At 33.5% G+C, this 14,526-nt stretch overlaps 2 protein-coding genes across 14 annotated transcripts in view; one reads left to right on the plus strand and one right to left on the minus strand.

The window, feature by feature from the left end:
• LOC143254161 (dynein axonemal heavy chain 7-like) overlaps positions 1 to 6,024 on the plus strand; it is a 35,438-nt gene extending 29,414 nt beyond the window's left edge. Inside the window, exon 5 of the mRNA XM_076508968.1 lies at positions 5,892 to 6,024. Within this exon, the coding sequence (XP_076365083.1) occupies positions 5,892 to 5,897 (6 nt within the window). The 3' untranslated portion in view covers positions 5,898 to 6,024. The remainder of the gene's footprint in view (positions 1 to 5,891) is intronic.
• The window catches only part of LOC143254156 (prolyl 4-hydroxylase subunit alpha-1-like), a 43,836-nt gene extending 32,903 nt beyond the window's left edge, over positions 1 to 10,933 (minus strand). For 4 of the 13 annotated variants that reach the window (XR_013030037.1, XR_013030036.1, XR_013030035.1 and 1 more), the window contains exons 1-6: positions 10,712 to 10,929; positions 8,155 to 8,369; positions 3,883 to 3,960; positions 2,935 to 2,988; positions 2,013 to 2,081; positions 1,711 to 1,806 (exon numbers count right to left, since the gene is read on the minus strand). Coding sequence is in view for 3 of the 13 variants with exons in the window: in XM_076508965.1 (XP_076365080.1) it covers positions 1,711 to 1,806; positions 2,013 to 2,081; positions 2,935 to 2,988; positions 3,883 to 3,897 (234 nt within the window). In the remaining 10 variants the exon portion in view is untranslated. Of the gene's footprint in view, positions 1 to 30; positions 1,419 to 1,710; positions 1,807 to 2,012; positions 2,082 to 2,934; positions 2,989 to 3,882; positions 3,961 to 8,154; positions 8,370 to 10,711 lie in introns of those variants that run through there. The other 9 variants (XR_013030028.1, XR_013030029.1, XR_013030030.1 and 6 more) reach the window with 6 other exon arrangements.
• Between the last annotated feature and the right edge of the window lie 3,593 nt (positions 10,934 to 14,526).

The raw sequence follows: 14,526 nt of genomic DNA on the forward strand, positions 1-14,526 counted from the left end.
CTCAAATTTGGACATTGGTTTTTAAATAATTAAAAATAATGAACAAAAATAACATGGCCATATTTGAAATATAAATAATTTTATTCAATGAGATATTGTTTCAATCAGTAATTTTCCCAATAACAGAGAAAACATTAAACGTGATAACGATGAATTCTTTTTGAGGCGGTAACATATGAAGAAGGCTCAGATGGATAAGTAAGAAAACGTTGTTACAAGTGTAATGTAGCAACAAATCTGTGATGTATGGAGAATGTTTTGTCATCAGTAGGTACAAGTAGTTTACAGACTCTGAAATATACATATACAGTTTGTAACCTGTTTGTTGTACACGTACTTGATCACCACAAAACTTTATCGAAACATTTTAAATATTCTTAACAATGTGTTCAATGGCTCTATTAGTTATTTTATAATGTTCTATTTCTAACTGAATTGAATAATTTCACTAGTAATATAATTACCTATTAGCTTGCATATCTTTCGTATACACAGGTGTATATTCTGTTAGATTTTTTTCATTACTAGTGACAGCTAACCCTTGTGTAGCTTTGACACAATATATATAATAAATAAACAAGTTTTTACCTAATAACAATACCTAGATTTCAATTTTTTTCAATTGTGTTTAAAAATTTCTGTTGTGTTCTACTATGATACTATTGTATTGCATTCTTCTATGAATTTGTTGTGTTCTACCATATTTCTACTGTTCTACTCTATTTCTGGTTTTTTTCTATAATATTTTACTAAGTGCTAATATACATCTGTTATATTTTACAATGGTTCTGTTGCTGCAGATAAAAATTGCACATTATTTCTCTGACAGTACTGCAGATAAAACTTGCACACTATTTCTCTGTGACAGTACTGCAGATAAGACTTGCACACTATTTCTCTGTGACAGTACTGCAGATAAAATTGCACACTATTTCTCTGTGACAGTACTACAGATAAAAATTGCACACTATTTCTCTGTGACAGTACTACAGATAAAAATTGCACACTATGTCTCTGTGATAGTATTACAGTTAGATCTACAGTTCCATGCATATTTTTCATATAATTTTCACATATTTTAATGCATGTCACTCCACAGTTGTTAAAACTTGTTAGAACTGTTTTATGTATTTGACAACAAATAATTATTCTGTGTTATCTCTAAGTTACATGTTTCTACTATTACAGTTGGCAGTGTACCAGGATGTGTTACATATTTGACTAGTACAGTTGACAGTGTACAAGGATCTGTGTTACATATTTGTCTAGTACAGATGACAGTGTACAATAATTTGTTTTACACGTTTGTACTATTACAGTTGACAGTGTACAATGATCTGTGTTTTGACTAGTACTGTTCATACTCACTATAGATGTACACGCTTATAGCTGGAATCAAGTTTTGATTAACGTATTTTCTAATGTACAAGAAATGAAAAAATTAGAAACGTTTGTCTGAAATCAGAAATTATAAAATTGTACTGTCGTTTAGTCGGCCATGTTTTCCATGGTTATTAATTACGTATATTTTATTCTCTCTTCACAGGTCTCAATAGTTAGACTTGCTAATTTATTTAGAATTCTGTTCAAAAACATATTATATACAATGGAGTTGATAACCATCTGATATGTTTGAGTCATTTCTTTAGTTCAATGTGATCACTATTTTGTTACGAAAACGGACATAAAATTAGGTCAGTTAACACTTACCCCACTTAGATCCGTGCAGCACTGGACACGCCCGTGACGGCTCATCTCGTCTCCTTCCCCATTTCTTTTTAAATTCCACCAGAACGCAGCAGATCCCTGGAAATAGTATAGGTAGTGTTTCTTAAAAGTTAGTATAGGTAGTGTTTTTTAAAAGTATTTTTGTCTATGAATTTCCCGAACTTTTCAGTTTGGTTACTTCATCACACATCCGATTGTATTTAAACCGTCCATAATATTAAGGTTTTTGTTATGATAATAATACAATAATGGCATTAATAAACGTAAAATAAATGTAACTATACCTTCTCTGGCCAAACCACAGTTCTGGCATAAGTAAAAGCAGTGGCTCCACCGGCCTCGACATCAGATAGCTGAAATTAAAATGTACCTCTGTTACTATTAGCGTAATTTATCTGTCCCGGCATGGCCAGGTGGGTTAAGGTGTGCGACTCATAATGTGAGGGTCGCGGGTTCGCATCCCCCCTCACTGTAGGAGTGTTATAAATCGACGATCAATCCCACTATTCGTTGATAAAAGAGTAACCCAAGAGTTGGCGGTGGGTGGTGATGACTCTAGTCTTACACTGCAAAATTAGGGACGGCTAACCCAGATGGCCCTCGAGTAGCTTTGCAAGAAATTCAGAAACAAACTCATCTCACTGTTTTCGTAATGAAAACTACAAAAAAGTATTAGTCTTTCCAGCCTACAAATGGTGATTTTTACAGCAATACTGTTGTTGTTAGGCCTAAAAACTAACGAGATATTTATGAATAGTTCACTGATATGTTTAAAAACGAAATATTAGCTTTGTTAAGAAAAGAAAGTATTTGTTTGTTAGAAATGGAATAGTTACTTAAAATAATATTTCATAGAATATTTATAAAAATATTTCGTTTGTTAGGTCTACAAAATGAATAAACGTAACTGAATAAAGAGTCATTTTAAAAATATATCAGACATCAGCTACTTAACGTAAAGAATATGAAGAAATATTCTTCTGTTTTTCCCTCACAAAAATCTTTCTATCATACCTGAAAGCTGCTTTGACGTTAAGATAAAACAACAACAAAATGTTATTGTTTCTCTAAACTTTAAAAAGACATTATATCTTTATAAACAGACAGAAAGACTAGTTGGAATATTTAAATCAAATTAGGCTGTTATAGGTTTAGTTCTGTAGTTTGTGTTAAGTAATTAACAAATATTTAAAATTATTAACTCACAGAGAACATCCACGTTGCAATCCGGTCTCCAGCCCGGTATTCAAATCCTTGTAACTTTGAAGTAAAACAATATATATATTTCCTTCCATGACCTACATCTTATAGTAAAAAGATATAATTATAAATCACAGAACTAATAACAATGTTTGGATATTTCTTAGCAAATCGTGTTTTATACAGAAGTTAATAGCATTGTTTCTAGGTAACAAGTAATACAATAAGTTAGTTTTTAATAGTTTGTTTGACTTCAAGCAAAGTTACCATGGACTATCTGCTGTGTACATTGCGGGAAATCGAACCCTGTATTTTAGCAGTGTAGATTTGTAGACTTACTAATGCACTTATTTCTGAGAAATGTGTGAACTAATCTGATTTTGAATTTCTACAAATCACTTTTTCATCTCTTATGAATATTTTTCTCGAACATCATCTCATAGCTGCAGAATTACAATCTTTAAAACTTCAAACTTGTCTTGTAAAAAATTCACTCATCTTATTTATAATTGTTTTATTACTTTCCAAAGTTTGATTTTGTTGAAACTTGCATGGCTAATGAAAACTCTGACCCAGTACAGTTACATGGTCATTACTCACCTCCATAAACTAATCTCTTAGGGTCAAACTTGATCTAGTATATGGCGTCTCAGACAGTGTATTATACACTTTGCACTCTTTTACTTGCCAAAATCACTGGGTCTTTGAGGCAGTGATTGTAGTATAAGAGTGACAATCAAACACCACTGTTTCAGCAAAGCAGTCTATGAGTTTGCGGTTGGCTGCGTTAACTAGTTTATCACTTCAAAATTAGCCCTGAAGTAACTTTACAAGAAATTTAATAAATAAACAATCTCATCACTCAAAACATCTGGGAAACATAAAATTATACCAAGTTTATTACTAGATTTCGAACGAAGAAAAGTCTTATTTCTTAACTTAAGATATTCATACCATGGATGCATTCATTCCAGCACTTTGTAGATGGTCCTGATGTAGTACGTAGTGACCACCAATCCCATAGTTTGCGACCTAAAAATAACAAAGAAAACTCTTTTACAGGGGATGAAACAACGTGTCAACAGTTTAACAAAACATGTAACTAAACTAGAAAATTGACCCAAAATGAAATTAAAGCAAGTAAACACGACTGAAACACTGAATTACATAGAAAACTTCCCAGTGCTTACAGAGAAAATCATAAATCACGGTCATGAGTAACAACTAAGGTAATAAAAGATTATATTTATATTGATATTTATAAAGTTTAAATTATGCTTTTTAATTATTTATACGTTGGCTTTTTCTTATGCACAGTAATAGTTAAATATGTCTAGAGTAAGACACAACCCTCAGTGAACACGTAATAAAACTCTACCAGTAAAGAAGCAGCCTTTTCAAATACGACTAAAACAGTGTTTTAAATAAAGCTTTGTGTCTTGTGATTATGTACTGACCCAAAGTTCTTTGTTTCCCAGGTTTGGTGTAAACACGCGTCGTGTACACATGCAACCCCTCAGAACAACATCACATCTATTATCTAGTTGTAACCACGGAGATCAACTTTCAATGAAAAATAATCAACTTTTAGATAGGTCATGAACATTCATAGCGTTCGGTATAGTTGTCTGTTTCAGTTTTAGTGCAAAAGAAACAGTTCATTTTGCCATAGACTTGTGAAATAATAATATGAACAAATGGGAAAATTTTGACTTTTTCTGATAAACGTGAAAAATCCCCTTCTGTTGATTATCAATTTTAACTTTGGAAAAGGAAGGCTGTGAAAAAATAAGTCTGTTTTAAAGGTAGCCCAAATGTTCTGTAAAAGAGTTTTGAGGAAATTCCTATTATTTTCATACCACTGGTGAAATAGGCATATACATTGTTATTATTGTAGTGCCACTGAAAGATTAGATATGTGTGTATATAGAATACTCTGTCGTAACTGTGGTACCATTGAAGGACTAGATACATAATCACGTTTTTACCACAGTAGTACTGAAGAATTAGGTACATACACTATGTTGTTATTGTAGTAACATTGAAGGATTAGGTATATACACTATGTTGTTATTGTACTATCACTGAAGGATTAGGTACATGCATTATGTTGTTATAGTAGTAACACTGAAAGGCTAGTTATACACGTTATATTGTTATAGTAGTAACACTGATGGACTAAGTATATACATTATATTGTTATTGTAGCAGGACTGGAGGACTAGGTATAAACATTCTGTTGTAGCTGTAGTAATACTGAAGGACTAGGTATATGGTTTTCTCACTTACCCTGTGGTAACGTTCAAGAATCTCAACACCTAATTTACACTGGAGGAATATTGACACAAGAAACCAGAACGAGGAGCATCATGACAATATTTTATTTATTTTCCTTGTTGACAGTTAACGCTTCTCTTGCCAAAGGGTACGTAACCTAAATATCATAGGGCTATTTTGGCCTAACTATTACAAATCTGAATCTCTGAAAACGAGACTAGATTCAGTGAGATTCTTTATAGTGTGTGTTAACGCGATCCAGAATGACTCTTAACTTTTTGTCTTTTCGTTAATTTAGTCTGCTGCTAGAAATCAGGAGGATCTGTTTTGTAAAATTAGGAAAATATTTTACATAAATAATAAAGGTGATAACGAACGTTGTTTAACTTATATCAGGCAGTGATCTTTTAGGCTCGCTAACCCTAATACACGATACATTCCTTTACATCAAAGACATCTTTAGATTTTAGGAACGAATTTCTCAGTTTGCTAGCAGCTGTTATCTCACAAAATTAATAAAAAACACCTCAGTATGGAGAACACGAAAGCATGCTTTGTTTTTGTAAATGTATATATATATATATTTAGTGTTATATTTTGTACGTGTATATATATACAGGGTGTCCCAAAATAACGTTTACACTATTTGACTGTGTATAGCTAATAAACCATTTCTTTTGTTTCAGATTTGACTTGTGTCCAAGGATGGCGGATAATCAGCTTACAATCGAGCACAAAATATTCATTCTCAAAACTTTTTGAAAAGTCGAAAACAAAGCTGAAGTGCAAAAACGTTTTACTAGAAAGTTCCATATGGATGCGCCATCTCGCCCCAGCATTTCACACATCATCGCCAAGTTTGATGAACAAGGAACTCTCCACCATATGAGAAAGGGTCGTTCCGGTCGAAAAAGATCATCAATAAGCCCAACAAGAGAGCAAGAGGTCATTGATAATGTTCTGAATTCTCCAAGAAAATCAGTGTGCCAACTATCTCATGAAACAGGTATCCCTAAATCCAGCTTTCATCGCATTTTGAAACGTTCCCAATTCAAAAGTTTCATCCCATCGCTTGTTCACGCTCTGAATGAAGATGACCCTGATCGAAGGGTTGAGTTCTGTGAATGGTATCTTGCTAGATGTGCAGGCGATGATGAATTTCCACTCAAAATTGTTTGGAGTGACGAAGCAACGTTTAAGCTGAATGTCTCAATAAATCGACACAACTGCACCTATTGGGCAACAGAAAATCCACATGTTACAGAGGAACATCACTTTAATTTGCCTGGAGTGACTGTTGGTGTGGTCTGTCCGCTAGGGGACTCATCAGACCATTTTTTTTTCCAAGACACCGTAACAGGATTGAATTATCTCAACATGCTACAAGAGTTTGCCATGCCACGCATCAAAAAACAATTTGGAGAAGAAGGTGTTTCTTCCAGCAGGATGGCGCTCCTCCCCACTTCCATCGCGACGTGAGAGCTTATCTGGATGCATCTATGCCAGACAGATGGATTGAACGAAGAGGAAGTGTAGAATTTCCTGCTAGATCACCAGATTTGACACCCATGGATTTCTTTTTGTGGGGGTTTCTGAAAGACAAAGTTTACAGCACAAAAAGGGCAACAATTGACGAATTGAGAGTTGCAATTGAAGAACAATGTGCTTTAATACCAGATGAGATGTTGTTTGATGTGTGCACTTCCATTTCTTCTCGTTATGAGATGAGTCTGGAGTAGAACGGATTTCAGTTTGAACACCTGAAGTGAAGCAAACAAATTGTGACATTTTACAATTTCAAGCAAGGAGAGCTTTCCTTGGGATGAATTTTATTTGCTATTTTTTTCTCTTGATTTCAGTATTAAATCTTTAAATAAATCCTTTGGCTATCATATGTATCTTGTTACATTGTTAAAATCAATAAACAAGGCAAGTTATAATGATCCAAAAGTGTAAACGTTATTTTGGGACACCCTGTATATATGTGACTGTATTATTTTTATTAAAACTGTTTCATTTCTTCTTTGTTTTAACAGCTTTTGCTTTAAATATAATACTTATGGAGTCCAGAGTTTGCATTCTACATGGATGGCTAAAATCAATGGAGTGTAAAAGTTGTGTTGGATTGTTGATATTATATTGAAGTGTAGAGATTGTTGTAACGAAAGTTCTTTTCATGTTTAATATGATATACCTATACACTAACAGGAAGGTTCATGTATATAAACACATTAAATAGAGTTATTGTTTAAATTTTGATATCGTTTCTTTATAACACGTAAACCAGATGAATTGTGTTTGTCAGTGCTTGTCTATAATAACGTAAACTACGCTTGAAAACAGCACTTACAAAGGTTTACAATAATGTATTTTCTAATTCTAGAAGACAAAAGATAGATAGGATCAATGTATAAGAAATAACGAAATCATTCTAGAAATATATCAGTTTCATTCGCCATTATCTATACACTTTTTAACATATTTGATAAATCATATCTGCACTAAAGCTGTTTTAATAGTATAACTGTTGATGCTTCAACGGATTATTCTGTAACTAAAGTTCCAACAATAGCTAACTTGGTTCATTCTAGTGGTTAAGAAAGATGTAACTTTTGACTAAAGTTCTAAGAATAGCTAACTTGGTTCATTCTAGTGGTTAAGAAAGATGTAACTTTTGACTAAAGTTCTAACAATAGCTAACTTGGTTTCTCCTAGTGGTTAAGACAGACGTAACTTTTGACTAAAGTTCTAACAATAGCTAACTTGGTTCCTCCTAGTGGTTAAGAAAGACGTAACGTCTGACTAAAGTTCTAACAATAGCTAACTTAGCTCCTCCTAATTGTTAAGACAGACGTAACTTCTAAATAAAGTTCTAACAATAGATTACCTGGTTCCTCCTAGTGGCTAAGATAGATGTAAATTCAAACTAAAGTTGTAAAAGTAGCTTACCTTGTTCCTCTTAGCGGTCAAGACACACGTAACTTCGAACTAAATCTGTAACAGTAGTCTACCCGGTTCCTCCTAGTGGTTAAAACAGACGTCCCTCACTGTTAATGCTTTCCTTATCAAGTTCCTTAGGTGTCTGCTTGCTTACTAGCCTGGAAAACTCTCATTATTTGCAGTGACTAGTAGAGCACATGCGTCAAATGACACGGTTCCTTAACCTGTGTTGGATATACTCAATTAACTGTTTGTTGCTCTACATCTAGCATGGGCTACAAGAAGAAGGCTATCTTAAACTTCTTAAAATAAACTACTTTGTAGTTTTAATTATTTAAAATGTTTGTACTTATTGCACTAACAGTATATCTTTATGTTAAAAATCACGTGTATTTATTATCATTTTACATGTATTTTAGTAGTAATAAAGTCTTGCGTCTATCGTATTTCCCTTTTTTTTAATATTATGCAGCTGAGGTAACACAACACTAATCACAAGTAGGTCTTACCAATGTGGATGTTTCAGACTTTAGTATTGTAGATATCGTGGTCTGTCTTCGTACGTCTGTGCAAAACCCAATAAAACTTAACCTTACCGGATTAACTGTGATATTGTAAACTATGGAACAGCGGCGTAGATCCTGGGGTGGATGGAGGATATACATCTCCCATTCATTTTAGTTGGGGGGTATATTGCATGCAATCATCGCCCCCCTACAGTTTGGTTTGTTGAATTGTTTTATTGTATCACAGGCCTACAAATTGTGTGTTTGTTCTTGTGATTTTCGTGTTTTTACCAATCGAATTACATAATTAGGCCGAGACGTAGGCATTTTCAGTGGCCGAAATGTACATCTTTAACATAGGCGTGCTTCTAAGCTTTTCCATCTAAGCGATAGTTCGTAAGTATCAGTCAGTAGGCCTAAGTATACATGCAAGTATCGTGGCAACAAGATTACTCTGTGACTACATGTTTACAGCTTTCAGGTTCACGTAATCAGAGATTACCAATTTGTAAATTGAACAGTCCACGTAAGTGGTTGAAAAAATTATCCCCCCATTGTGTGTAAAATATCTACGCTCCTGCTATAAAGAATAAAAAAAATTAACTCGAATTCCTTTCCTATTTGGTCAGTATATATTCGTTTGTTAATTAATGTAATTTTCTTTCGTAGTTAAAAGAACCCAAAATTATTCAAAATTACAGAATACAACATTTTGGGAGAAGTGTAGTATTCTATTTATATTTTTGTATCATAAAAAAATGATATTCCAGGAAAATACAATACTTGTTGTTGTTTGGAATTTCGCACAAAGCTACTCGAGGGCTATCTGTGCTAGCCGTCCCTAATTTAGCAGTGTAAGACTAGAGGGAAGGCAGCTAGTCATCGCCACCCACCGCCAACTCTTGGGCTACTCATTTACCAACTAATAGTGGGATTGACCGTAACATTATAACGCCCTCAAGGCTGGGAGGGCGAGCATGTTTGGTGCGATTCGGGCGCGAACCCGCGACCCTCAGATTACGAGTCGCACGCCTTACGCGCTTGGCCATGTCAGGCCCAATACAATACTATGTCTAGCTAACTTTTCAAGAAAGTGCGATATTTTGTTTATCTACCTTTTGTATCATAAAACAGAACATTCCAAGTAAGTGTGGTATTTTGTTTATCTACCTTTTGTATCATAAAACAGAACATTCCAAGTAAGTGTGGTATTTTGTCAATCTACCTTTTGTGTTATAAAACAGAACATTCCAAGAAAGTGCAGTATTTTGTCAATCTACCTTTTCTATTATAAAAACAGTACATTGTAAAAAATTGCAGTGTTTTGTCTATTTACCTTTACCCCCAGTGGCTCAGCGGTATGTCTGCTGACTTACAACGCTAAAGTAATAATGATAATATAAAATGCCTATATAAAATCTGTTGTGGAATACGAATGTTCAGTAATATACAACATGCCTCACATCTCTGTAAAACTTGGCTTGAGGTTGTTGTTTGTTATTAAACACATAGCTACACAAGGGGTTATCTGTGCTTTGCCCACTATAGTTTCTGCCATTGTAAGTTCGCAGACATTGCGCTGTGCCACTTGAGTCAACCCAACCAAAAGCAGTACGAATAGTCTACCGAATCCACGTCTATACAATCGGCTCTTACTTATAAAAAACAAGAAATTCAACGTCATAATACTAAAAATAATAAAATAAGACCAAAACCAGAAATAACCTATTCAATGTTGCACAAACACCCGCCGCCTCATGGACCAAGTTCTTTCCTCCATTAAATCACATTGGACACAAAACAAACACTCACTCAAAAAACCAACTTGAGAGCTTTACCTTGTGGCTCTACCTCCCTCAGTTTGATGGCCATAAGAAACAATGGACCAAATATATTCATTAATAATCATGTGTATCTTGTTTATATTATTCAATGTGTGGTTATGTTCTCTATTTTACCAATAAATTCAATGTTTAGTAATTTTATAGTTTATGTTTTATATCTATGAACTCTATAAACAAAATATGTTGTAAATTTCTGTTAAGTATAAAGTTAATTACCATGCATATAATTGTATGTGAAATTGTAATATGTAACTGTCCTTTGTGATGCAATAAACTCTCGTTCTGGCTTTGTGTCTTCTTTGGGACGTGATGCGCTGGCCTACGTGGGACGGGTCTCTGCTGTTTGGATCTTCTGCTCGTGATCGGTTTATCGATTTCAGGCAGAAAGCTTTAAAACACCCCTTGTCAAATCACCATCAAGAAGACAACTCTCCTCCTTTATCGTTTTTCTTCACGCTTGAAACCACGAAAAATCAACTTATCAGAGAAACAACCATAAACTCATCAAAATTACTGAAAGCCAGAAAAGGGGGCGAATACAAAATCATTCATTTTTGAGCACTCCCCGGTTTTCTGATAAACCTAAAATAACTATCAAGTCTTCTAACATAGCTTAAAAGAATAAAATAAAAACTGAAGGCCAAACTGGTAGCTACACTGACAGTATTGATAAGAATGTTACAGTAAACATTCAGTTAAATAAGCCACGCATTGTTGTTGTTGTTTTACTCATCATAATACTCTAAACTGAACAGAAACTGGTTAACCAGTGAATGGATATTTGCTGTAAAATTCTTATCAACGCTTTAAGTGTAGCTAGCACTTTAGTCGCCAATTTTGATTTCATTTTATCACATCCAAGGTGTTTTTGATAAAAAACTAATACAAAAAACGATGAAAACCTTTGAAGTAAAATTCATATAAACCAGAAAAACTCTTAAACAACCCTAAAACCTCCTTTCTTAAAATTAAAGCCAATCTCTACAACAAAACTATTTTACTTATATCACAATCTCTTAAATAACTAGGACCAAGTAGTAATCAGTTAATGATAGTTTACTTTAATGTTGAGTTCAAATTTAACTGTATTTTGTATCATTATCAATCTAGCATAAATTTTGTTTCTAAACTATTAAACCCAAAGATACAGTAATTGTCATTTGGTATTTTGCCAAGTGCTCTACAGTGATTGAGAGTATTTCACAAGTCAATGGTTAAAGTAAATCACAGTTATCACCCTAATAACTGTGATAAAAATAATCACTATACTGGTTATTTTCTCCTGTTTCAGTGTAATCTTCATTATAAATATTACACATTCTGGTTCTGTCAGTTTTCTCCTTTTTAGATAACTTAACACAAAATCGTGGTTATGTGTTGTAGTATTCTTAACTCAGCTAAATATTACTGTTAACATTAGCTTAACCGCTCATCCAACATCCTCCATGCATCGGAGTTCATTAACTATTCTTTGAATAATTTGTACTTGAACACATAATCTTCCTTCAGATTTTTCTCTTCCCTTCAAAAAAGCTGTAAAAATCTTACTGCATACAAAAGAAATAAACGCAAAAAAGTACTTTTATTGTCATAATTACTTTAAAAACACCCTGGCTTTGAACCCATAATTAAATTATTTATAATTTTTTTGAAATGCATAGTTGTTATGTAATATTTTGTTACAAATTCACTTGTACTCACTCACTTCTATTTCTTTATTCAGTAATCAGCATGAACAAATATTTCTGTACAACTATCAATCAGATAACTAGACAATTAGCTATAATCGTCCTAATAAATACGAGTACTGACTGAATTAATTTATCTCGGTGTTTCTTAAGTTTATAAAACGTTTAACCTCATTCAGATAAGACAGTAATGAATTGTTTATTTGGAAGATTTTACACTTACTTCAATAGCTCTTGGGATTTCATTTCCATGTTGTTCTTTACCGTGTGTGATATCTTTTATGTTTACTAAACACTAAAGTTTTCTGTCGTATGTCACTCCCATATAGTAGTCTACTTCACTGATTACATTACAACAGTTTTGATATCAAACAATTTATCTTCTATATATACGATTTTTTTTCTAGTGACAATCATCATAAATGTATTAAATAAAAAGTTATAACCTTAATTAATAGGTAAACTATGTTATATGGGACAGTATCATGTCATTTTCGATTATAAATCGGAGTGTAGTCATTATTATTACCTTAATCAGTTTCTCTGAGAAACTGATCATCACCTTTTTAATTACGTATCTTACGATATCCAGCATTACCATTTTAGTCACATGCATCAAAACAACTAATATGACTAGTGAAGTTAAACATATTAATACGGCTATCATGACAATGTTAGTCAAACATCTGCCGAGAACCATCAGGATTATATTAACGAAACAACTTAGGATAACCACCCTAAAGACATTATTTGAATGTTTTAGTTCATCTATCATGGCTGGCATAATTAAACAAATTAGGAGAACCACCACGACTACATTAATCAGGTATCTTGCGATATTCATCATGGATACGTAAAGTAATCGCCGTAGGACAACTACCACAACTATACTCAGATATTTCAAGATATTCATACAGATTTCTTTAGACGTATGTTTTAAAGCGTCTTTCATATCTTCCGTGGTTACACATTTACTGGAAGCCGTCATTACTTTAATTAAATAGCATATAGAAGCCATTGCTACGATCAAAAACCTAAATAGAGCCAGGATTAAGATATTCCTCCAACAGCATATTAGATGCAACAGAAATACATGAGTTAAACACTCCAGAATAGACATCATTATTATGTCAACTCAGATCTTCCAAATAACCTTTGTAATTACTTTTAGTAAAATTAATATTTTGCAATATACGCCGCAGTTGTCTTTTTCACAGAGACTTCGAAACTTGTGTAGTGATAGTTTGGTTCCTAAGAGACGGTGTGTGTTGTTGAGTGTTTCTAAAGTAGCTTACTATATTGTTGGAAAGGACATAAAAGCTGATGAAGTAATAATATTTCATATTTATCATTATATTAATGGTTTATTCTTATATTTGAGCCTTTCTTTACAGTAGTTTTTCTAACACGTGTGTATCAAATGTTATTTTGTACATTTCATTGCATTTGTTGTTATTTAAATCTGTTCATTCTAAATTTCCGACTGAACAAAAATTCTCTCAACGCTCAGGTTGTTTTTTGTCGTTTAAATGCTATCAAATTTATATATATTTTAGATGTTAACGCTGACCATCAAATCTAAGTTTTGGGATGCAGGGTGAGAGTGGTCGCTCTTATAAATTTGTGAGTTATTTAATCTTGATATTAAAATTCGAAGTCATTTGGGTTAAATAACAACTAGATATAGTCTGATTTGTAAATAAATAAAAGATGGTCACAATTTAAACTTAAAATTTAAAATGTGTAGATTTTACAACAAGGTTTAATTTTTAAATAGGCTTAACATTGTAACGGTACTTTAGGCTTCGTTAAAGATAAGTTTGTGATAAATCGTAGAACAGGATAAATATATTTTTTATTAAGTAAATATAATCTAAAATATAGTTTACTAAAACTGTTTTTCTCTTCGTGTTTTATTATTATGGCCTGGCATGGCCGAGCGCGTAAGGCGTGCGACTCGTAATCCGAAGGTCGCGGGTTCGCGCCCGCGTCGCGCTAAACATGCTTGTCCTCCCAGCCGTGGGGGCGTTATAATGTGACGGTCAATCCCACTATTCGTTTGTAAAAGAGTAGCCCAAGAGTTGGCGGTGGGTGGTGATGACTAGCTACCTTCCCTCCAGTCTTACACTGCAAAATTAGGAACAGCCAGCGCAGATAGCCCTAATGTAGCTTTGCGCGAAATTCTAGACCAAACGAATTTACTTAAAATCTGAACTGAGGAAAAAGTTATGAAAATACAGCCAAAGTAAACAATCAGTGTTTACATGCGGTATTGGCAAAATCCCTGGAATTAAAACGATACGTCAAGAAAGAAGTGTAGTAGGAATAAGACAGAAAATCATA

Source organism: Tachypleus tridentatus, chromosome 6 (assembly GCF_004210375.1).
Source record: "Tachypleus tridentatus isolate NWPU-2018 chromosome 6, ASM421037v1, whole genome shotgun sequence".
Lineage (NCBI taxonomy): Eukaryota > Metazoa > Arthropoda > Merostomata > Xiphosura > Limulidae > Tachypleus > Tachypleus tridentatus.